General features: G+C 36.6%; 1 protein-coding gene across 3 annotated transcripts in view; it reads left to right on the top strand.

Moving 5' to 3' along the window:
* ZRANB3 (zinc finger RANBP2-type containing 3) overlaps positions 1 to 23,861 on the top strand; it is a 368,725-nt gene that overhangs the window by 218,474 nt on the left and 126,390 nt on the right. For 2 of the 3 annotated variants that reach the window (XM_053596786.1, XM_053596788.1), the window contains exon 6: positions 799 to 884. The exons of the other annotated variant lie outside the window; for it this stretch is intronic. In XM_053596786.1, coding sequence (XP_053452761.1) covers positions 799 to 884 — 86 coding nt within the window. The remainder of the gene's footprint in view (positions 1 to 798; positions 885 to 23,861) is intronic. 3 annotated transcript variants of the gene reach the window in all.

The raw sequence follows: 23,861 nt of genomic DNA, 5'->3' as shown, positions 1-23,861 counted from the left end.
TGTCTCAAAAATAAATAAATTTTTTTTTTTTTTTTTGTAGAGACAGTCTCACTTTATGGCCCTTGGTAGAGTGTCGTGGCATCACACAGCTCACAGCAACCTCCAACTCCTGGGCTTAAGTGATTCTCTTGCCTCAGCCTCCCGAGCAGCTGGGACCAGAGGCGCCCACCACAATGCCCGTCTATTTTTTGGTTGCAGTTCAGCTGGGGCAGGGTTTGAACCCGCCACCCTTGGTATATGGGGCCGGCACCTTACCGACTGAGAAAATAAATAAATTTTTAATTATTTAATTTAGATTTAATTCAGAGTAATATTAGAGTACAAATGATTAGATTACACTTTTTGCATTTGTTCGGTAAAGTCAAGTTGTAATTGAACCCTTCACCCAGGAGGTGTGCCATATACCCTACATTGTGCCCATAAGGTGAGAGTTTACCAGTCCGCTGGCAGTCTCCCCTCTTGCCTTCACTCCCCACTCCCAGTTGAATTTAATTGTTTTTCTGTCTGTGGGCATGTAGTTGTTCTTCTACTGATTTCATGTTAGTACTGAGTTTTTCATTCTTGTGATACTTTACTAAGAGAATGTTCTTCAACTCCATCCAGGTTAATACAAAATATATAAAGTCTCCATCTGTTCTTGTGCCTGAATAGTATTCCATGGTATACATATACCACATTTTATTAGTCTGTTCATGGGTTGATGGGCTTTTTTACTTTGTATTATTTTATTATTTGGTGTTATCATCATAATTTAGTTGGAAATATTATAACATATTAAGAACATTGGTATTCTTACAGCTTTTCATGCAGATTGAAGCTCTCTTTCCACAAAAATTTGGATCATGGAATGACTATGCGAAAAGATATTGTAACGCACATATCAGGTATGACAGACTATTTTCTGTAAGCTTTCATCCTCACATATTTACTGTGAACATTAAGCTTTATAAGCCATTCTTTGTTCTAGAGTTTAACAAACTCATAGTAACTATGGAATAATATCTTCATATTAAAGCTTGTATGGGTAACCCATATGTACAATTAATAAAAGTAATAGGTAATGACAACGTGTCTTTATTTTTTTTTTAAGTTCTACTTTTTATTTTTGAAGTTATTTAACTTTTTTTTTTTTTTTTTGAGACCGAGTCTCACTCTGTCACCTTGGGTAGAGAACCAGGGTTTTACAGTTCATAGCAACCTTGAACTCTTGGGCTTAAGTGATTCTCTTGCCTCAGCCTCCTGAGTAACTGGGATTACAGGCGCCCACCACAACGCCTAGCTAGTTTTTCTATTTTTAGTTGAGATGGGGTCTTGCTTTTGCTTAGGCTGGTCTCATACTCCCTAGCTTAGGCAATCCACCCACCTCGGCCTCCCAGAATGCTAGGTTTATAGGCATGAGCTACTGAATTCAGCCTATTCTACTTATTCTTATTGACATTATACAAAAGTGAAAAGTCAAGTTGTCTTTTTCACTATTGTTTCCCAGCCAACCATTTCACTTCTCAAGTAACCAGTGTTATAGTTTCTTACATGTCCTTCTGGGGATACCCTGTGCCTGAACAAACATGTGATTACACATGTGTAATATTTGTTTCCCTTTATTTCTACAAACATCGTAGAATAATAAATGCATTATTCTGCAGTTTATTTTCTTCATCTAAAATGTCTTGGAGATCCTTCTATGTCAGTTATGGAAGAAACCTTGACATTCATTTTAAATGCTGTATGTATTTCATTGTTTGGAATTTATTATATATACAATATTAGAGCCTCCATAATTGACCACTTCTCTGCATTGACTACCTCCTTAAGTTGAACTAATTTTCCTAGACCAGACATGCACTACATATACATATCAGTACAGCAGGCCTAGTTCCTTATGCTGGCCACCTCCATATGTTGACCATTTTGTTACAGTATGTTGGGTGGTCAACTTACATAAGTTCTACTGTATTTGTGCAATTAACTGCATAAAAATAACGTTTGTCTTATATAACTATTACATATAATGATGCAATGACTATCTTTGTGCATGTTGAGAGGTAGTATATTATAGTTGTTAAAAGCATGGAAATTTAGAGCTTGACCACCTGTGTTTTATTTTTACATCTACTGCCTACGAGATGTTTCATTTTATTTTATTTTATTTTTTTGAGACAGAGTCTCACTTTGTCACCCTCAGTAGAGTGTTATGGTGTCACAGCTCACAGCAACCTCAAACTCTTGGGCTTAAGCGATTCTCTTACCTCAGCCTCCCAAGTAGCTGAGACTATAGGCGCCCGCCACAACACTTGGCTATTTTTTGGAGACAGGGGGTCTCGCTCTTGCTCAAAATAGTCTCAAACTCTTGAACTCAGGCGATCCACCTGCCTCAGCCTCCGAAGTGCTGGGATTACAGACATGAGCCACCACGCCCAGCCTGAGATGTTTCATTTTAGAAACCCCCATACCTCAGTTACTTCAGGTCTAAAAACTGTTTTTTTCCTCCAATAACTATTTTCTAATAATTATGCCTGCCTCAGATTGTTAGAAGATTTACATTAGCTAGTATTTATAAAGATGTTGAATAGAGACTGTATATCATGAATACTCAATAATGTTTATCTATTTTAATATTTCATGTCATATACATGGGAAAAATTCTGAGATAAATTTATAGAAATGAAATTACTGGTTCGAAGTGCATGTGCATTTTGGTATTATTAGGTTTTCTAAATCATGTTCCATAAAAGTTATAGTAATTTATATTTCCACCAGCCATGTACAAGAGTGTTTCTTTTCCCACACCTTGTTAGCATAGTGAAATATAAACTATTTTATTCTTACCAATCTGAACTGATAACAGCTTTAATACACATTTGTCCATTATATTATTCAATGCAATTGAGGAGTTTTTCACACATATATGAGTCATTTATACTTTTTTCTGTTGATTGTCTGCTGTACTCTTTGCCTTTTTGTCTACTAAATGTATTAGCTTTTTCCTTCTTTTTTTTTTGGTTTTTTTGGCCGGGGCTGGGTTTGAACCCGCCACCTCTGTCATATGGGACCGGCGCCCTACTCCTTGAGCCACAGGCGCCGCCCAGTTTTTCCTTCTTAACATATTGGAAATCTTTATATGTTGTAGATATAAACATTCATTTTTCTTTGAATGTGGTATGAGTCTCTCATGTTTTTTTCCCTAATATGTGTGTGCTTTTTCTTTTTACATTTCTGTAATATTTTTCAAATAATCCCACATGGTCATGACATTTTGATGCTTAATAAAAAGGCTCCAGAATACAGAAATAGAAAAATCCTCTAAAATTGTTTGTGTAAAGCCAATCTAACATTGATTCTAAGATCAGGTAAAATAGTACAAGAAAAGAAAGCAGGAGACTGTTTCTCCTTCTAATATAAATGAAGTAATCCTTAATATTAATAGATTAGTAGAATCCAGAAGCACATTAAAAGACATATTATACTAACTATGAGCAAATAGATTCATACCAGGAATTCAAGCATAGTTTTGTTTGTTTGTTTGTTTTGTTTTTGTAGAGACAGGGTCTCATTGTACCGCCCTCTGGTAGAGTGCCATGACATCACATGGCTCACAGCAACCTCTAACTCTTTCCCAAGCAGCTGGGACTACAGGTGCCCACCACAACGCCGGGCTATTTTTTTGTTGTAGTTTGGCGGGACTGGGTTTGAACCCTGCATCCTCCACATATGGGGCCGGCGCCCTACTCACTGAGCCACAGGCGCTGCCCTCAAGCATAGTTTAATATTCCAATATTTAATTAGATAAAATTCAGTACCTATCCTTGATTACAATTTTTAATAAATTTAGGGTATGTGTGTGTTTACATACATATGGATATATGTGTATATATCTTTCAAATCCCAAACACCACCTCATGAAACACTAAAATCAAGGCAAGGATGGTCATTGTTACCACAGTTTAACTTTCTTCTGCTATTGATCATTTCAATTAACCAAAAGGAAAATAAGAGGCAAAATTTGGAAAGAATAAGGCAAAATCATCATTATGTGCAGCTAATATTATTTATTTGGAAGAGTGTGAGAATAAGCTGAAAAATGTTCAGAAAAAAGGGAACTCATTAAAGTATCCTAGCACAAAGTTTCTATTTAAAATTTTTTTCTTTTTGTACACAAATAATATAGTTCTACAATATAATGAAGAAAACAATATTTACACTAAGAAAATCTAACAACAAAAAATGTAGTGCTAAAGAATATACTTATAAATTTGTAAGATCTGGAAAACTCAAGAGTCTTACTAAAGGATATAATAAAAAAAAGTCTTATGCTCTTATTTGATGAGAAAACTTAGTATTACAAAGATTTCACTATTTTCTGAATTTATCAGGAGACATAATATAGCCAATAAATGTTAAAAGGATTTTTCTCTTAGATTCAAAAACTAGAATGTTAAAGAAAGAGAAGGGGATTTTTTTCCCCTCCTTTTTTTTTTTTTTGAGACAGAGTCTCACTTTGTCATACGTGGTAGGGTGCTGTGACATCATAGCTCACAGCAATGTTACACTCCTGTGCTCAAGAGATCCTCTTGCCTCAGCCTCCTGAGTAGCTGGGACTACAGGTGCCTGCCACAATACCCGGGCTATTTTTAGAGACAGGGTCTCACTCTTGCTTAGGCTGATCTCTTGAGGTTAAGCAATCCATTTGCCTCAGCCTTGCAGAGTGCTACAATTATAGGCATGAACCACCATTACAGCCCTCTTTCCCCTATTCTTGCACACAAAAAAATCCGAGTGAGTCAAGTATTTAAACATTATTAAATAAAACCCTAAATGAAACATAGGGAAATTCTTTTATAAATTTGTTGTAGGAAATTAATAAAAAATGAATATATTTGACTGAACAAGAAGTTAAAAGATATCTCCTTTTCAGAAAATACTACATCTAAAGTAAAATGCTGTATTTCTAAGTGAAGAAAAATTATTCATGTTACAAAGTAAAGATAAGGCTATTTTCAACAAATGATAAAAATGTATATATATTTATATATATCATTGACAGAAAAGGAAATAAAAAGGTTTTAACTACATAAATCTAAATTATAAGAGAAATTCACATTGAAACTGCAATAAGGCACAAATTTTTACCTCCTATAGTTGTAAAAATGAGAAATTTGATGAAACATTATGTCAATGAGCATATGCAAAAAGCAGGAACTCTCTTACATTTTAGAGGGAATGTGATGGCTATGCTATCTATTGGAAGCAATTTCACTATATCTACCAAAGTTTTAAAAGCTCATACACCTAATCGAGCAATTAATATTCAAGAAGTTTATCCTGTACTTGTTTATGTATGCTATTTTATGTAATTTTTCATGTATATTCTTACATATGTATATTATTGACATACATATCATACATACACAATATGTAATACACTTACATATGCTTACATGCAAACACACATATGTACATAATTAAAATTGCTTGGCTAGTAAATAATAAATGATTGACAACAAAGACATCAGTAGGGTACTGATTATAAATGTACAAATTATGGTACATCCATAAAATGGAATACTTTGCAATCTTTGAAAAGACTGATGTAACTCTATGTGTGTTGATAACAGAGAATTTCTAAGATATGTTGTTAAAAGAAATGGGATTTTTAGGAAATTGTGTTATCCTTCATATTATATTATTTATTTTATTTTATTTTATGTTGTTTTTTTTTGAGACTGAGTCTCACTTTGTTTCCTTGAGTAGAGTGCTGTGGCATCATAGCTCACAGCAACCTCAAACACTTGGGCTCAAGAGATCCTCTTGCCTCAGTTTTCATTTTTAGTAGAGACGGGGTCTCACTTTTTCTCAGGGCTGGTCTCAAACTCATGAGCTCAAGCAATCCACCCACCTCGGCCTCCCAGAGTGCTAGGATTACAGGCATGAGCCCCATACCCAGCCTATATTATTTTAAAAGGTATTTAAACACAAACTCACATACACATACAGATTTTCTCTGGATATTCCAGAATTATCTTTATGGTAGCCACTGACCTAACTGACAGCCTCTGAGACTTCTCTGTAGAAGCCACAAGGCTCTATGGATTCTATTTTGCATGTGGTTATTTCAACTATTCAGCTTAGTGTGAGTACCTAGCTGGCTGAAGATTTTATAATGAGACCACTTTTCAATGGTATGTGACCAGTATGTTAGAGACTTAGCCTGTATTATCTTCTCCTTTGGAGTGAGTTACTAGCGAGAAGCTCCTTGAGGGCAGGGAACATTTCCCTTTTCCAGTGTTATATACCTAGGGTCTAGCACAGCACCTGGCACATGATTTTCAATGTTTATTGAATCATCGATACTAGATCTGTTTTTTTCTTATATAACTCTTGGGATGAATAATGTCATTCATCTGCTAAATTCACAGATGTTATCAAGCTGATGGGGTTATTCAGACAGAACTTCAGAGTGCTCCTAAAGACTGAAGTAGTGTTAAAAAATAAACAGCACAAGCATCTTGGAGAAGGATTTAGATATATTTATATATACATGTATATGATTTAGGTATGGAGCTCCCTGAGTGACTAAGTGATTAGGATAATCTTTTCCAGGTCAACATCTGGTTTTTAAATCATGAGCAAAACAGGGATTCTGGTAGTCAATTAGCTACTAAGAGGAATTCTTATATAATTGACACCATATCATTTATTTTGCTACTTTTATGTAAGAGAAAAAATGGAAATCATTTAGCTAAATTCTCTTAAGGATTTTTAAGTTAACATAATTTTGTGGTATGTCACAATGTAACCAAAGTCTATAAAACTAAAATAAGTTTTTATTATACTATAATATAAATCCATTTTGGTTTTATGGTTTGGCTAAACTCTTTAATTTTTACCATGTGATTTTTTTTTTTTAACAATGCATGGGAATAAAAGTTACAGTGATGTTTTGCTAAAATGCCCCAAATCAATACTTTCCCCCATCTACTCAGAAATCAACAGTAGCATCTGTTTTGAACACTGTTAGTTGCCAACCTTCTGCCTTCCTTTCAATAGAATCCTGATTTAGTTTAGGGGTGTGTGTGTGTGTGTGTGTGTATGACTTGGGGGAAGTTGACTTTGTATCCCATTTCACTGGTGAATTCTGGTCAAAGTCAGTTAGCACATGATATTCTTCTAACAGCTGTTATTTGTCTAGGTTTGGTTGTGTCCCAAGCATACTGAAGAGAATGGCTTTATATCAGGGTTGGAGGACAAGATGCTTGCTCTTAAGCTGAATATGAACAAAGAAAAACATGTTACCCTATTTGCTGCTAATAGCTGTCTTCTGACCATGTAGGGTATCAGATTTAGACAAGGCTAGTTCTTTGATGGAATAGGGGAGAGGTGCAAAGAACCTGGGAATCAACTAATCTAGGAGCCTTCCTGGACTCTGAATTCCTATTACTTCTTTTTTAGGCCCGTCACGGTGGCTCACACCTATAATCCTAGCAGTCTGGGAGGCTGAGGCAGGTGTATCACTTGAGCTTACGAGTTTGAGATCAGCCTGGACAAGAGTGAGACCCTGTCTCTACTAAAAATGAAAACCTGAAGCAAGAGGATCTCTTGAACCCAAGAGTTTGAGATTGCTGTGAACTATGATGCCAGAGCACTCTACAAGGCAGACAAAGTGAGACTCTGTCTCAAAAAAAAAAAAAGTATTATTTCTTATTAAGCAATCTTGATTCAATGTTTCCATTCCTTATAGTCAAAATTGTGCAGTAGTGTAATTATAGCTCACTGCAGCCTCAATTAGGTTCACGTAATCCTCCCGCCTCAACTTCCCAAGTACCTGGTACTATAGCTTTGTGCCAGAACACCCCGCTAATTTTTAATTTGTTTCTGGAGACAGGGTCTCGCTCTATTGCCCTGACGACTGGTCTTGTACTCCTGGCCTCAAGCAATCCTCCTGTCTCAGCCTCCCAAAGTGCTGTAATTAGAAGCTTGAGCTACCACACTGCCCTTAATCACATTCTTAGAGACTGTATGTACCCAAAATTTGCCTACATAAAACAAACATTTATTGCATTAACCTTTGGAGAACTCAAAAAGTCTAAGTGGTCAATAAGTATTTCTTTACTATTTTTTAATTAGGACTTTTCATATGGCAACAGAAATGTATACCTGTATGTTTCTTACTTAATGCAAACCTTGTTTCAAAGAAAGGCTCATCTTTGTGAAATACTTTATGATTGTGGAGATTATGTTCTATTTTCTGTTTTCCAGGGAAAGCCTTTTCAAGATTAATATGCTTTTCGAATAGCTGTCGTTTCAGGTTCCATTTCAAAAGTTTTATGTTATTCCTTTACTTCTTTACCTTGAAAGCACTGTGGTTCCATAGACTTTAATTCATATTAAGGCACTTCCTGGCATTTTAAGTTAGTCTGTGGAATGCTATATTTTTTTCCATAATGTTTTGATTCTGTGAAGGTGTCATTTTCACACTATAATTTTGCAGAATGCAAATTATGGTTAGTTATTCAGTTCTAGACCCATATTTTATATTTGAAATGTCATGACTATATTCAAAAGTTAAGTGGAGCTTCAGCAAAAATGTAACTTTGCCTTTATAAGTTTATTAAATACGTAATGAATGGCAAACAGAAATATACTAATGTAAATGTGGTTTGGAGATGAGAAGTTGAGGTATAGGTTAACACCTATACCTAGTTTGATTCAAGAAGGACAGTAGAAGTATTACTCAACTGGAACATTTTTTATCCAAAATGACTTACATCATTTACTTTACTGAGTTATATTTAGGGAAAGCTATAAATACAATTTGGAAAAAGCAGCCCATTCATTTTCAACCATGACCACATTGAATGATCAATTGTTAGAGCTAGAAAAGATTTAGTCCCCCTCCGTCATTTTATAAGCACTTAGTAAGGCAGACCTTGTATCTAACTTTCTTTTACCATTTTTGGTAAAAATGATAATCTGTTTAAGTGATAAAGACTTTGGTAATGGCAAATTATAAGACTATTCTTTTACATAGAAAAGGACACATAGATAAGCCAACACTGTTAGTCTGTTTTGTGTTGTTATAAAGGAGTGCTGGAGGCTAGGTAATTTATAAAGAAAATGGATTTCTTTGGCTCCTGGTTCTGCAGGCTGTACAAGAAACATGGTGCCAACAGTTGCTTCTGGCAAGGACTTTAGGACACCTGCAGTCATGGCAAAAAGCAAAGGAGGAGCAGGTGTGTCACATGGCTAGAGAAGAAGCAAAAGAGAGAGGAAGGGTGCCATACTTTAAACAACCAGCTCTCCTGTGAGCTATATAATAGAGCAGGATTCACTCGTTACCAGGAAGATGGCACCAAGGCCATCATGAAGGATATGCCATCCTGACTCAAACACCTTCCCTCAGCCCCTACTTCCAACGTTGGTGATCAGATTTTGACATGAGATTTGGAGGGGACAGATACCCAAACCATATCATCAGCCAAGCATCCTGGTAGCAGCTACCTTCAAAAGATATGCTGTGGAAAGACATATTTGTCTTCTTTAATGTTATGTTTAAAAGTTAACATTCTAAAAGACTGGGCACAGTGGCTTATAGTTGTAATGCTAGTACTCTGGGAGGTTGAGGCGGGAGAATCACTTGAGCTCAGAAGTTCCACAGCAGCCTAAGCAAGAACGAGACCCCATCTCTACTAAAAATAGAAAAATTAGTGGGAGTCCTGGTATATACTTGTAGTCCCACCTGCTCAGGAGGCTGAGGCTTGAGGATTACTTGGCCCAGGAGTTTGAGGTTACAAAGTATGGTGACATCACCATACTCTATCTGGGTCAACAAGCAAGACTCTTATCTCAAATATAATAAAAGAAAAGAAAAGCGGCTCAGCACCTGTAGCTCAAGTGGCTAAGGCACCAGCCACATACACCTGAGATGGCAGGTTCGAATCCAGCCTTCCAGCCCAGGCCCACTAAACAACAGTGACAGCTGCAACCAAAAAATAGCCAGGCGTTGTGGCGGGCACCTGTAGTCCCACCTATTTGGGAGACGGAGGCAGGAGAATCGCTTGAGCCCAGGAGTTGGAGGTTGCTATGAGCTATGATGCCATGGCACTCTACCCAGGGTGACAGCTTGAGGTTCTGTCTCAAAAAAAGAAAGAAAAGAAAGAACATTCTATTATATCTTAATAGTAATTTATAAAAGCTTATAAACTTTCTGTCATTGATATTTTGTGCCAGTTCTACCTCTTAGAAGAATTACTTGTCTAAATTTTGATGAAGAGGAAAATGTTGGATGACAATCCACACTAAAGGTGTAGATAGCCATTTCAGAAGAGTGTTAATGAATGGGTCATTGTCAGCATCAAGAAATGTTTCTTGTGGAATTGCACTGTATTTTTTCTTTAGCATTGTTGCATTTAATGTTCTCACCCATGTCTATTCCATTTGCAAATGGGCAAAATCTGAGAAAAATAGTTTATATACTGGATGGCAGAGAGACGTTTGAAAAATAATTAGACAAAAATTGATAGGATAAATTTTCTATTTATTTTCAGAAAGTCAGCTTATGTGGAAGGGATTTGAGAAACCCTCAGGTGCTATCAGTAATTTAGTTAAAAAAGATTTCTGGTTTCAAAAAACCATAGACTAAAATGGAGTATAGGTTTTACTCCACTTGTTGATTAGATTAAATGTAGGCAATTGAGTTTGGATCAATCCCTTCATTCCAAAAATATTTTAGGGTGCCTTTTATATTCTGTGCCATGTGTTAGTCATTAGATAGGCATTAGGGAACAAGATCCACATGGTCCAGCATTCGCTGATTTTCTAGATCAAACACTAACTAGATAATTACAGTTGCAATGAATGTCATGAAATGGAAGCAAAGGACACCAGGGCACAGTATGGCAGAGTGAACTAATCAAGTCACAGAGGCCAGAACAGGTATCCTGTGAATAGGTGATGTTTATTATATTCCAGGAAGAGAAAATTTTATGTGCTAAGGTGCAGAGCATTAGTATTCCATTGAGCAACTAAACCAAGTCTAGTTTGCTGAATATTCTAAAACTAAAGGAAGAAAGTGATTCAATTCAGCAGGGGTCATATCATACAGAGTCTTATTCTTCATCATAATGGCAAGCAAAAGGCATTGTGGCATGTTTGGTTTTTTGTTATTGGTATTGTAGGGGTTTTTATAAATTTTTTTTAAATCTTTTAATTTTTTTGAGACAGAGTCTCCCTCTATTGCCCTGCATGGAGTGCCCTGGCATAGCTCACAGCAATCTCATACTTTTGTGTTCAAGTGATCCTCTTGCCTCAGCCTCCCAAGTAGCTGGGACTTTAAGTGTGTGCCACATGCCTACGTAGTTGTTCTATTATTAGTAGAGACTGGGTCTTACTTTTGCTCAGGCTGGTCTGGACATCCTGAGCTCAGGCGATCTACCCACTTGGCTTCCCATACTGCTAGGATTACAGGTGTGAGCCACTCTGCCCAGCCAATATTTTGGAGGTTTTTACTGCAGTAAAATAAATATAATAAAACTTACCATCTAACCATTTTTTTTATGTGTACATACAGTTCAGTGACCTTCAGTACATTCTCATTGCTGTGCAATCATCACCCCTTTTCTTCACCAGAACTTTTTCATTATTCCAAACTGAAACTCTGCACCCATTAGACAATATGCTCCATTTCTTCTACCCTCCAGCCCCTACAATGTGAGGTTTTAAAGCAAAAGACATGCATGGTTACATACACAATTTTTGTTTATTTTTTATGATACTGTTTTCACATGGTTCAAAATTGTTTTGTTTTGTTTTGTTTTTTAGAGACAGAGTCTCACTTTACTGCCCTCTGTAGAGGGCAACTTCGAGCTCTTGGGCTTAGGTGATTCTCTTGCCTCAGCCTCCCGAGTAGCTGGGACTACAGGCACCTGCCACAACACCCGGCTATTTTTTTGTTGCAGTTTGGCTGGGGCTGAATTCAAACCTGCCACCCTTGGTATACAGTGCCCTACTCACTGAGCCACAGGCACCCCCCAAATTCTTTAAAATTTCTAGAAAAGAGTGTATACAGTGAAAAATTCCTTTTATTTAAGTTCCCCTCCTTACAGGCAACTGTATATATTTCATAATATCTCTCCTCAGAAACTTTGTGCATATTTGAGAAAATTCATATGTTTTACAAAGATGGTGATATAAGCATAAACATTCTTTTGCACTTTCCTCTTTTGTCCTTTTTTGTGCACATAAATAACTCCTTTTTTGTGATTACATAACACGTTACTGGGAATATAACATAGTTTCTGAGGTGGCAGGAAGTTGAGGGAGTTTATAATTTACAACTTATATTTTCACTGTGAAATAGGAATAATAGTAATCATATAGTCAGGGTTAAAAAGTCTGATGAAAGTTGACATTTTAAAATTTTTTAAATTTTTCCAAATGGGAATGAGATAACAAAATTTAAAAATTTTTCCAAATGGGAATGAGATAACAAAATTAGTGAGGTAGGATTATTAGCATCACTAAGCAACCTTTTGAGGTCAGCAACTTTAGATTTGTAGCTGAAACTGTGTCCTCTAAGATGTGATTTACCCCGTAACATTCAACAGCCCGGATATAGGCCTAAAAAAGGCTTACAGCTAGAGCCATTCAAGATTGGATTTTCTTCAATAGCTTATGATGTGGGGCAAGGGAATTTAGGCTATATTATTAATATTAAGAACAAAGCTAATGCATGAACTCAGAAATCAAAAGAGGTGAGGAAGGGTGTGAAAACAAGCAGTATATCATCTATATGGAAAAAACACAGCAGTTGACTGAAATATACTGATGAGATAGTAAAGACATAGTGGGTGTAAATTAACAACTACCCTCAAAAAGATGGGGTAAATAGGGAGTCGGATGTCTGAACGTACCAGGTAGAGCTGTTTTGAGCACTGGATTTTAGACACCAGAATGCTCAGAGCAGATTTTAGAAGGTCATTGGAGACAAGAAACGGTGTGAGGAACTGAAGGAACTAAAAGTCATATTTTAAGAAGCATTTTAACAAATGAAAACATATCTGGGAAGGGGTGACCAGAATAATGAAGGGAATCTCATATTCAGGTCTACAAATACCTAATATTATTGACTGCCTGCTATATTTAAAACATTATTTCAGAGCTGCCGGCCATACAAAAATGAGTAAGACATAGTGGTTGATCTTATGAAGCCCAGAGAACCCCTAAGGGGAAAAGGTTTTTAAATATTTAAGAGTCTGTCATGTCTTAAATCAGATTTTTGTCTTTGTGGCCTTAGAGAGCAAAATTAGTATCAAGAAGCAGAATTAAAAAAAAAAAAGAAGCAGAATTTAATAGGGAGATAGATTTTGGCTTAATATAAGTAAGAACTTCTAAAATATACATACTTTTATATATGTATATCACGATAACAAGGAAAATGTAAAGGAAAAATAACAATGCTGTTATACTCACAAATTGCTCTCATTTTTTCTTTATTTTTACTCTTGTCCATGTATCTGATCCTTTTTTTTACAGTTTAAGTCTAGCTCACATGAAATGCTGTCATCTACTAATTTTCACTTAACAATACATGCCTTGTCCCATGTTTTAACATTGTCTTTGCAAGTTTTTTTATTTCCTTATTCATTCAAAGGTAGTTTATTGCATAGACAAAGGATTAAAAGTTTGATGTTCAACCCACACATAGAAAAAACATTTAAAACATAAGTGATATGGGACATTGTGGTGGGCGCCTGTGGTCTCGGCTACTCAGGAGGCTGAGGGAAGAGAATCGCTTAAGCCTAAGAGTTTGAGGTTTCTGTAAGCTGTGATGCCCCGGCACTCTACCTAGAGCGACAAAATGAAACTGTATCAAAAAAATAATAATAAATAAAATAAAATGTAAGTGAAAAGCAGTTGAAATCTCTCTGTCCGGGGCAGCACCTGTGGCTCAGTGAGTAGGGCGCCGGCCCCATATACTGAGGGTGGCGGGTTCTAACCCAGTCCTGGCCAAACTGCAACAACAAAAAAAAAAAAAGAAAAAGAAATCTCTCTGTCCAGAGATAATCATTACTAATGTTTTTTTTTTTTTTGAGACCGAGTCTCACTATGTCACCTTCGGTAGAGTGCTGTGGCATTGCAGCTTACAGCAACCTCGAACTCTTGGGTTTAAGCAATTCTCTTTCCTCAGCCTCTCAGGTAGCTAGGACTACAAGAGCCTGCCACAACGCCCAGCTTTCTTTCTTTTGTTCTTGTAGTTGTCATTGTTGTTTAGTAGGCCCGGGCCAGGTTCCAACCCGCCAGCCCTGGGGCATATGGCTGGCACCCTAACCACTGAGCTCTGGGCACCAAGCCAATTACTGATATTTTTTGGTAACTTTCTCTCTAGATGGCTTCTCTGCTAAAGTATATTGCTTAAGGCTAAGTAATTTTATATAAACAGGTCCATATTATACACATTTTTGGGGAAGAGATAGGATATTTTTCTATATCAGTACCTAAAACACATAACTTTTATTGGCTACATTATATTATACTTCATGTATAAAATACTGTGTCATGTGTTTTAGATGTAATATCTTTAATTCTTTCAATAATCCTACATGGTAAATGATAGTATGCCCATTTGTAGATGAGAAAATTGAGGCTTGGGAAGGTTAAGTAATTTGTCAAGTCATATAACTGAAAATTAAAAATAGTAAATTTAAATACTCCTTGTCACCACTTTCTTCCATATCTTTCCAAGATTTAATAATTTGGCAATTCAGTGTACATGTTTATATTATTGACTAAATAAATGTACTAAATTAATATTGTCTCTAATAAATCAAGTAGTTCCTTTCTTTGTCAACTTTTATTTACCTTATAATTATTCCTTTGTTTCCCATCTATTTGGCTTTCTATATAGCCTTTGCTGTTTTCATTTTTTTTTTTTTACTTAAAAAATTCAATAGATTTATCGACTTCAAACAGATCTTACAAGCACAAAAAATAATCTTTTTTTTCTTTTTCCTAGAGGCCTACCTCCCACAGTTTTCTGTTACGCTCCAATCTAGACCATTTTTTTAGCCATGGTGCAAAGCTGTCATCCTAAATTTCTCGTGCCATTCTGCTCTGTTGGATCCCTGTATTCCTAGATTCCATGACTTGTTTCTTAGTTCATTCCCAGATACTTTCAATATTATATTATGGGGAAAATTCATTATGTACAAAAACAATTGCTATAGTACTACGTTAATGAACCCCCCCATGTACTTATCACCCAGTTTAAAAATTATTAACTCATAGCCAATTTTGTTTTAGCTATACTAAAGGAAATCCTAGGCATTGTTTTTTTTTTTTTTTTTTTTTGCAGTTTTTGCTCGGGCCTAGATTTGAACCTGCCACATCCAGCATATGGGGCCAGTGCCCTACTCCTTGAGCCATAGGGGCCGCCCAGGCATTGTATTTTATCTATAAAATATTTCAACCTTTGTCTCTAAAGAGTACAGAAGAATTTTTCTTAAAAATAATGAATTATAATATCATTATCAGACTGTAACAATTTAAATTAAAGTAATCCCCTAATTTCATCAAAAATCCAGTAAGTTATGTTCACATTTCTAGTTGTGTTGTGACTATCATAATTTTACAGTTTTATGGGTTTGGTTGTTTTGTTTTGTTTTGTTTGTTCATTTTTAGTTTTCTTCCTCATCATTTGTTTGAATCAGTACCCAAATAAGGCTCACACATTGCAAATGATAGTTATCTCTTAATCTCTGGGTTTCTCTTCTGTTTTTTGTTTTATTTATTTTTAATTTGTTGAAGAGACCAAATTGCTTCTGTAATCTAGATTTTGTTGCTTTCATCCCCGTGGTATTGTTTAACATGTTTTTCTGTCTTCTGTATTTCTATATTAGTATTTAGATCTAGAAACTTCAAGTTTTTGGCAATTCTACTTTAAGTGATGTGTTCTCTTAGGAGTCCCATTATCTAAAGCTTCTCTTTTTATAGTGTTAGCAACTTTCAGTGTTTAGTACATGATCTATTAAATCATTGGACATTACAGAATGGTAATTAATTCAACACTCTCTTCATTTAATAGTTGACATGTCTCTATAAAGAAAAACTTTCCCCTAGACAAAGGACTCAGGGGAACTTCCCAGTTGGGTCTTTCCCCTTTGCCAAAAGCTCTGGTACTGTTTACTCCTTCAATAAATTTTATTCCTTTCTGTCTAATAAAATCCTATCTTACCACTGGGGGAAAAAAAAAGAAAATCTTTCCCTCAGCTATATTTTTTGATATTTAGTGGTTCAACTTGTTTGGGAAAGACAGGGTAAATGTTTTCTTTTTAATTTACCAGTTTTCAACATAATATTGTTTTGCTAGCATACTCCAGTGGCATCCAGTGAGAGTTTTTATTTTTGAAATTGCCAAGTGTAAGTTCTCCAACTTTGTTGTTTCTCATGATTGTTTTGATTATTTTGAGTCTTTTGCAATGTCCTGTTAATTTTAGTAGCAGCTTATGACTTTTTTTTTTTTTTTTTTTCTGAGACAAAGTCTGGCCTCATAGCTCACAGCAACCTCAAACTCCTGGGCTCAAACTATGCTCCTGAGTAGCTGGGACTACAAATGTGCACCATTATGCCTGGCTCATTTTTCTGTTTTTAGTAGAGACCCTCCTCCTGCTCAGGTTGGTCTGGAGCTCCTGAGCTCAAGCAATCCACCCACAGTGGCCTCCCAAAGTTCTAGGATCATTGGCATGAGCCACCACACCCTGCCAGCTTGTCATTTCTGCAAAGAAGTCAGCTGGAATTTTGATTAGAGATTGCATTGAATCTGTGGATTCTTTGGGGGAGTTTGGCATCTTAATAATATTGTTAAAATTTGTGAACAGGATGCCTTTCCATTTATTTAATTTTTCTAATTTCTTTCTATAGTGTTGTATAGTTTTCAGCGTACAAGTCTTCCTTTTTTTGTAGATGATGTTTTTCAAGTTAAAATGTTCCCTTTTAGCCCTAGTCTGTTGAACATTTGACTTTTTATTTTTCAATAATGTTTTTTCATTTCAATTTATCTTTTTTAAATTTCAAATTAATATGAGGGTACAAACTTTTAGGTTACATTGTTTTCGTTTCTAAGGTAATGTTCAAGTTGTAGTTGAGACTTTCACTCGGGGGCATACTGAACACCCTCATATTGTGCACATTAGGTGAGATCCCGCCAATTGCCCTCCCTCCTCCCTATATATTATCTTTATTGATAGTTAAATGTTCCACCTTTGAAAAATGGGACCACCTTCAATTGCTTTGTAATTTACATTCTACTCTTTTCGTGATGATACCTTACTCTAGTTTCAGAGCAATTTTATATTTTAGTATTTAGTTAGCTCGTTTTGCTTCTATTTATCTGGGCTGGTGTTCTTTATCAGTTTTTTTGGTTTGTTTGTTTGTTTTGAGACAGAGTCTTACTATGTCACCCTCGGTAGAGTGCTGTAGCATCACAGCTCACAGCAACCTCAAATCTTGGGCTTAAGCGATTCTCTTAACTCAGCATCCCAAGTAGCTGGGACTACAGCTGTTTTTTGATGTTGTTGTTACTGTGGTCATTGTTGTTCACCAGGCCTGGGCTGGATTCAAACCCACAAGCCCCAGTGCATGTGGCTGGCACCCTACCCACTGAGCTATGGGCACCAAGCCAAGTTCTTTTTTTATTGTTAATTTCTTCCTTTCTTTCTTTTCTGAGACAGAGTCTCACTTTATTGTCCTCAGTAGAATGCTGTGGCCTCATAGCTCACAGCAACCTCAAACTCTTGGGCTCGTGGCATCATAGTTCACAGTAACCTCAAACTCTTGGGCTCAAGTGATCCTCTTGCCTCAGTTTTTCATTTTTCGTAGAGATGGGGGTCTCACTCTTGCTCAGGCTCACTCTTGAACTCTTGAGCTCAGGTGATCCACTGTGCCCAGCCTATCAGTTCTATTTATAGTCTCAGTCATTGTAATTTCACTCTAAATAATTTCCATTTTCAATCTATTCTCCTATAACTTCTGTACTCCACTTTCTCCTTCCAGTATGCTCAGAGTTAGGTTGGTTTCCCTTTCTAACCTAATTAATTGTTCCTAGTCTGTACCAGCACTATGTATTTTATCACATTCATGGGACACCATTATTTGATATAAGAAGAGAGGATTGTAGATTTTTCCTACTTTTGTCATGTGTCAAACTGTTTCATTGTGAAACTCTCATACATAGTAGGAAAGCAAAATGTGACAGCTATTTTGGACAACAGTATTAGTATGTTTTAAACAGTGTAACTTAAAAAAATGTAAAACACTAAGAAAAAATAAAATAAGACTTAAGTGAATGGAAGGGTATACCCTGTCCTCATGATAGCTCACTGTAACATCAAGTTCCTGGGTTCAAGTAGCTCTGCTATCTCAGCCTTCCAATTAGCTAGGACTACGGGCATGTGCCACGATGCCTGGGTGTTTTTTCCAATTTTTATGTAGAGACAGATTGCTCCATTGCTTGGGCCAGTCTTGAACTCCTAGCTTCAAGTATTCCTCCTGCCTTGGCCTCTCAAAGTTCTGGGATTACAAGCAAGACCCACCACACCCGGGTATCCTAGTTTTAGAACTATCCACGCTCATGGGAAATAATCCTGGGAGGACTAATCCTGTGTTACCAGAGTGACAACTCATTCACTACCCAAAGAAATGCACCCAGCCATTCATGAAGAATCTAATCCCATGACACAAACAACTCCCACTCGGTCTCACCTCCTAATATCACACCAGAGACCAAATTTCAATATGAGCTTTGGTGGGGACACACCATATCCAAACCATAGCAAACAGCTTTTGGTTTTGTTGATTTCCTGTTTTCAGTTATATTGATTTCTGCTCTGATTTTTATTATTTCTTTTTTTCTGCTTACTTTGGATTTAATTTGCTTTTTCCCCCTTGTTTCCTAAGGTAAAAATGTAGGTTATTGATTTTACTTTCTTTTTTTTAAATATATGCACTCCATGCTATAAATTTGACTGTAAGCAATGCTTTTGCTGTATCCCACAAATTTTGAAGTGGTGCATTTTCATTTTCATGTAGTTCAAAATATTTTAAAATTTCTCTTGAGATTCTTCTTTAACCCATGTTTTAGTTAGAGATATGTTATTTAATCTCCATGTATTAGGGAATTTTCCAACTCTCTTTTTGTTATTGATTTCTAGTCTAATTCCATTGTAGTTTGAGAGTGATAGTGTATAATATATGTTCTTTTTAATTTGTTAAGGGGTATAGGCCAGAATGTGGTCTACGATGGTGACTATTCCATGTGAACTTGAAAATAATGTGTAATCTGCTGTTGTTGGATAAAGTAGTCTGTAGACATCAACAATATCCAATTGATTGATGGTCCTATTAAGTTTTACTGTGTCCTGACTGATTTTCTGCCCTTTGGATCTGTTCATTTCTAATAGGGGGCGTGTCAAAGTCTCCAACTATACTAGTGCATTTATCTAGTTTTTTCTTTGCAGTTCCATCAGTTTTTGCCTCACTTTTTTTTTGGTTGGGGGGGAGACAAAGTCTTGCTTTGTCACCCTCAGGCATCATAGCTCACAGCAACCTCAAACTCTTGGGCTCAAGTGATTCTCTTGCCTCAGCCTCCTGGTGTAGTTACACTTCAAGGTGTAACTACAGGAGCCTACCACAACCCCCAGCTATGTTTAGAGACATGGGTCTTGCTCTTCCTCAGGCTGGTCTCAAACCGGTGAGCTCAGGCAATCTACCCTCCTTGGCCTCCTAGAGTGCTAAAATTATAGCTGTTGAGCCACAATGCCTGGCCCTTGTCTCACATATTTTGATGCTCTGTTCTTTTTATTTATTTATTTATTTATTTTGAGACAGAGTCTCAAGCTGTCACCCTGGGTAGAGTGTCACAGCTCACAGCCACCTCAAACTCTTGGGCTTAAGCAATTCTCTTGCCTCAGTCTTCTTTTTTTTTAGTCTTCTAAGTAGCTAGGACTATAAGTGCCCACCACATGCCTGAATATTTTGTTGTTGTTGTTGCAGCTATTGTTGTTTTAGCTAGCCAACACCAGGTTCAAACCCACCAACCTCAGTGTATGTGGCCAGTGCCCTACCCACTGAACTATGGGTGCTGCCTTGATGCTGTGTTTTATGTGCATGTATATGAAAGACTGTTACCCTTGGGCGGTGCCTGTGGCTCAAAGGAGTAGGGCGACAGCCCCATATGCCAGAGGTGGTGGGTTCAAACCCAGCCCCAGCCAAAACTGCAAAAAAAAAAGATTGTTACCCTTTCTTGGAATTTGACCCCTTTATTATTATGTAATGCTCTTAATTCCTGATAACTTCTTTCTCTGAAAGCCTGCTCTGTCTGAAATTAATATAGCTACTACTACTTTCTTTTTTTTGTTTGTTTGTTTCCTTTTTTGAGACAGAGTCTCACTATGTCACCTTCAGTAGAGTGCTGTGGCATCACAACTCACTGCAACCTCAAACTCTTGGGCTTAAGCGATTCTCTTGTCTCAGCCTCCCAAGTAGCTGGGATTCCAGGTGCCCACCACAATGCCCAGCCATTTTTTGTTGTAGTTGTCATTGTTGTTTAGCTGGCCCGGGCTGGGTTCAAACCTGCCAGCCTTGTTGTATATAGCTGGCCCTATAACCACTGTGCTACAGGCACGGAGCCTACTGCCACTTTCTTTAGATTAGTGTTAGTATAGTATACCATTTTATATCCCTTTATTTATAATCCATATGTGTCTTTATGTTTAATGGATTCTTGTTTACAACATACAGTTGGGTATTGTTTTTCGTCCACTCTGACAATCTCTCTCTTTTGATTGGTGTATTTAGACTATTGGTGTAAAGTACTTATTGATATCTTTGGATTCATAGCTACCATATTTGTTACTGTTTTCTGTTTGGTGCCTTTGTTTTTGTTCCTCTTTTGTCTTCTTCACTGTTTCCGCCTTCTTTGGTTTGAATTGAGTATTTTATATCTTTTATTTTTCTCTCCTTTTATAGTATGTCAATTGTACTTACCTTTTTTACTTTTGTTAGAGATTTCCTAAGAGTTTGCAATATACATTTACAACAAATCTATATCTACTTTTAAATCACACTATACTAATTAATAAGTGGTGTAAGTACCTTATAATAAAATATTCCTAATTCCTTTCTTCTGTCCTATGTTTCTTTTTTTTGGAGACAGAGCCTCAAGCTGTCACCCTGGGTGGAGTACCTGGCATCACAGCTCACAGCAACCTCCAACTCCTGGGCTCAAGCGAGTCTCTGCCTCTGTCTCCCAAGTAGCTGGGACTACAAGCACCCACCACAACGCCCGGCTATTTTTTGTTTGCAGCCATCATTGTTGTTTGGCGGGCCTGAGCTGGATTCGAACTGTCTAGCTCAGGTGTATGTGCTGGCGCCTTAGCCACTTGAGCCACAGGCGCTGAGCCTGTCCTATGTATCTTTGCTGCCATTTATTTCTCTTATACATTATAATACATAAGAATGTATATAGATATATAAGTGTAAATACTTGAGCACAGTATTGCAATTTTGAACAAATTTATTTGTTAAATTAATTAAGGTTAGGAAATAAGTTTTTATTTTACCTTCATTTATTCATTGCCTGATGCTCTTTTTTATGTAGATCTGAGTTTTTTACCCATATCCTTCTTGCTAAAGAACTTCCTTAACATTTCTTTACAAGATAGTTTTTCTACCAATAAATTCCCTCAATTTTGTCGAAGAAAATGTTTGTTTCTTCCTTACTTTTGAAAGATAATTGCACAGAGTACAGAATTCTAGATGTGGGTTTTCTTGTTGATACTTTAAAATTTCACTTCACATATATTATTTTTGTTATGAACTCACTGTATTTTATTTTATTTTCTTAAGAACTTAAGTTAAAACTCTAAAAAAAAAAATTTCACTTCACTATCTTCTTGTTTACATAGTTTCTAAGAAGTTGGATTAATTCCTATGTTTGCACCTCTATGGGGGGTGGTGTTTTTATTTTTGATCTTTCAGGATTTTTCTATTATCTTTGATTTCTATAGTATGAGTCTGATAAGCTTTGGTGTAGGGTATATGTATTTATTCATTTATTTATTTATTTATTTGAGATAGAGCCTCAGGTTGTTGCCCTGGGTAGAGTGCCTTGGCGTCACAGCTCACAGCAACCTCCAACTCTTGGGCTTGATTCTCTTGCCTCAGCCTCCCAAGTAGCTGGGACTACAGGTGCCCGCCACAATGCCCGACTATTTTTTGGTGTAGTGGTCATTGTTGTTTGGCAGGCCTGGGCTGGATTTGAACCTGCCAGCTCTGGTTTATGTAGCTGGAGCCTTAGCTGCTTGAGCTATAGGCGCCAAGCCTACTTATTTATTTTTATTATCCTATTTGATATTCTCCAAATTTTCCTGCTCTAAAGCTTTATATCTGACATTAACGTGGGGGAAATTATCAGTTATCATTGCTGCAAATATTGTTTTTATTCCTTTCCCTTTTTCCTCCTGGTATTTCCCATCAAATGTATCTCACACATTTTGTGCTTTTCCTACAGTTCCTGGATATTCTGTTTTTTTGGTTTTAGGGGTTTTTTTCCCTTTGCTTTTCAGTTTTCAAAGTTTTTATTATCATATTTTCCAGCTCAGCAATATATTTCCTCATTTGTGTCTAGTCTTTTAAACAGGGCCATCAAAGACAATCTTCATTTCTATTATAGCATTTTTGATCTCTAGCATTTTTTATACTTTCTAAGAATTTTCATCTTTCTGCTTGCATTATTCATCTGTTCTTGCATATTATTCACTTTTTTCATTAATCCCTTTAGCATATTATTTATCTTTTAAAAATTTTTTCTGGTCTGATAATTCCAACATTCCTGCTATATCTGACTCTGGTTGTAGTGTTTGCTTAGCCTCATCAAACTGTGTTTTTGTTTTTGTTCTTTTTAACTTTTTCGTATGCCTTATAATTTTTTGTTGAGAGGTAGACACAATGTATGCATAAAAGGAACTTTAGTAGGCCTTTAGTAATGTGGTAGAAAGGTGTATGAGAAGAGTTTGATAATCGTATTAATTAAGTGTCAGTCTTTTGGTGAGCTTGTGCTGGGACCTTGAACTTCACTAGTGTGTCTCATTTTTTTTTTCCCTTGTTTAATTGGATAGGATGGTTGATGAGAAGAGGTCTGGAGTTGAGGATTTTTCTTTCTCCAGGTAAATTTGGCTCTGATAAAACCCCAACAGCTTAGGCTGTGGTAAAATAATTTCTCCCAAAGGCACACTTTGCTAAGAAGGGAATACTCAGCTGGGCATGGTGGCTCACACCCATAATCCTAGCACTCTGGGAGGCCAAGGTGGGTGGATTGCTTGAGCTCATGAGTTTCAGACCAGCCTGTGCAAAAATAGAGCCCATCTCTACTAAAAATAGGAAAACTGAAACGGGAGGATTGCTTGAGCCTGAGTTGGAGGTTGCTGTGAGCCATGATGCTATACTCTATCCAGGGCGACAGCTTGAGTCTCTGTTGCAAAAAACAGTAATAATAATAAGAAGAAGAAGAAAGAAGAATTCTCTTGGTGTATTTCAAAGTGGTTCCTTTTCTCTACCCCCTGCTAGAGGCATGAAAGAATTTTTTCTCTGGTATTCATTGTAAGGACCTGGTAGAGCTACTAGAGGTAAAACTTACAAAAATATATGGTTCTCGCATGACTGGGTTCCCTAGAGTTTTTAACTCAAGAGTTGTCTGCACTGAACCTCTGGCAATTGGTTAGTTATAGTTCAAATTTTTCTACCCTGGCACTGGTTTCCATGGAGATTTCTGCCCTGGGATTTCTGCTCTGATAACTTGTTACTGTCTGTATCTA

This window comes from Nycticebus coucang, chromosome 7 (genome assembly GCF_027406575.1).
Source record: "Nycticebus coucang isolate mNycCou1 chromosome 7, mNycCou1.pri, whole genome shotgun sequence".
In the NCBI taxonomy this organism is placed as follows: domain Eukaryota; kingdom Metazoa; phylum Chordata; class Mammalia; order Primates; family Lorisidae; genus Nycticebus; species Nycticebus coucang.
This window is presented reverse-complemented; position numbering and strand designations above follow the sequence as displayed.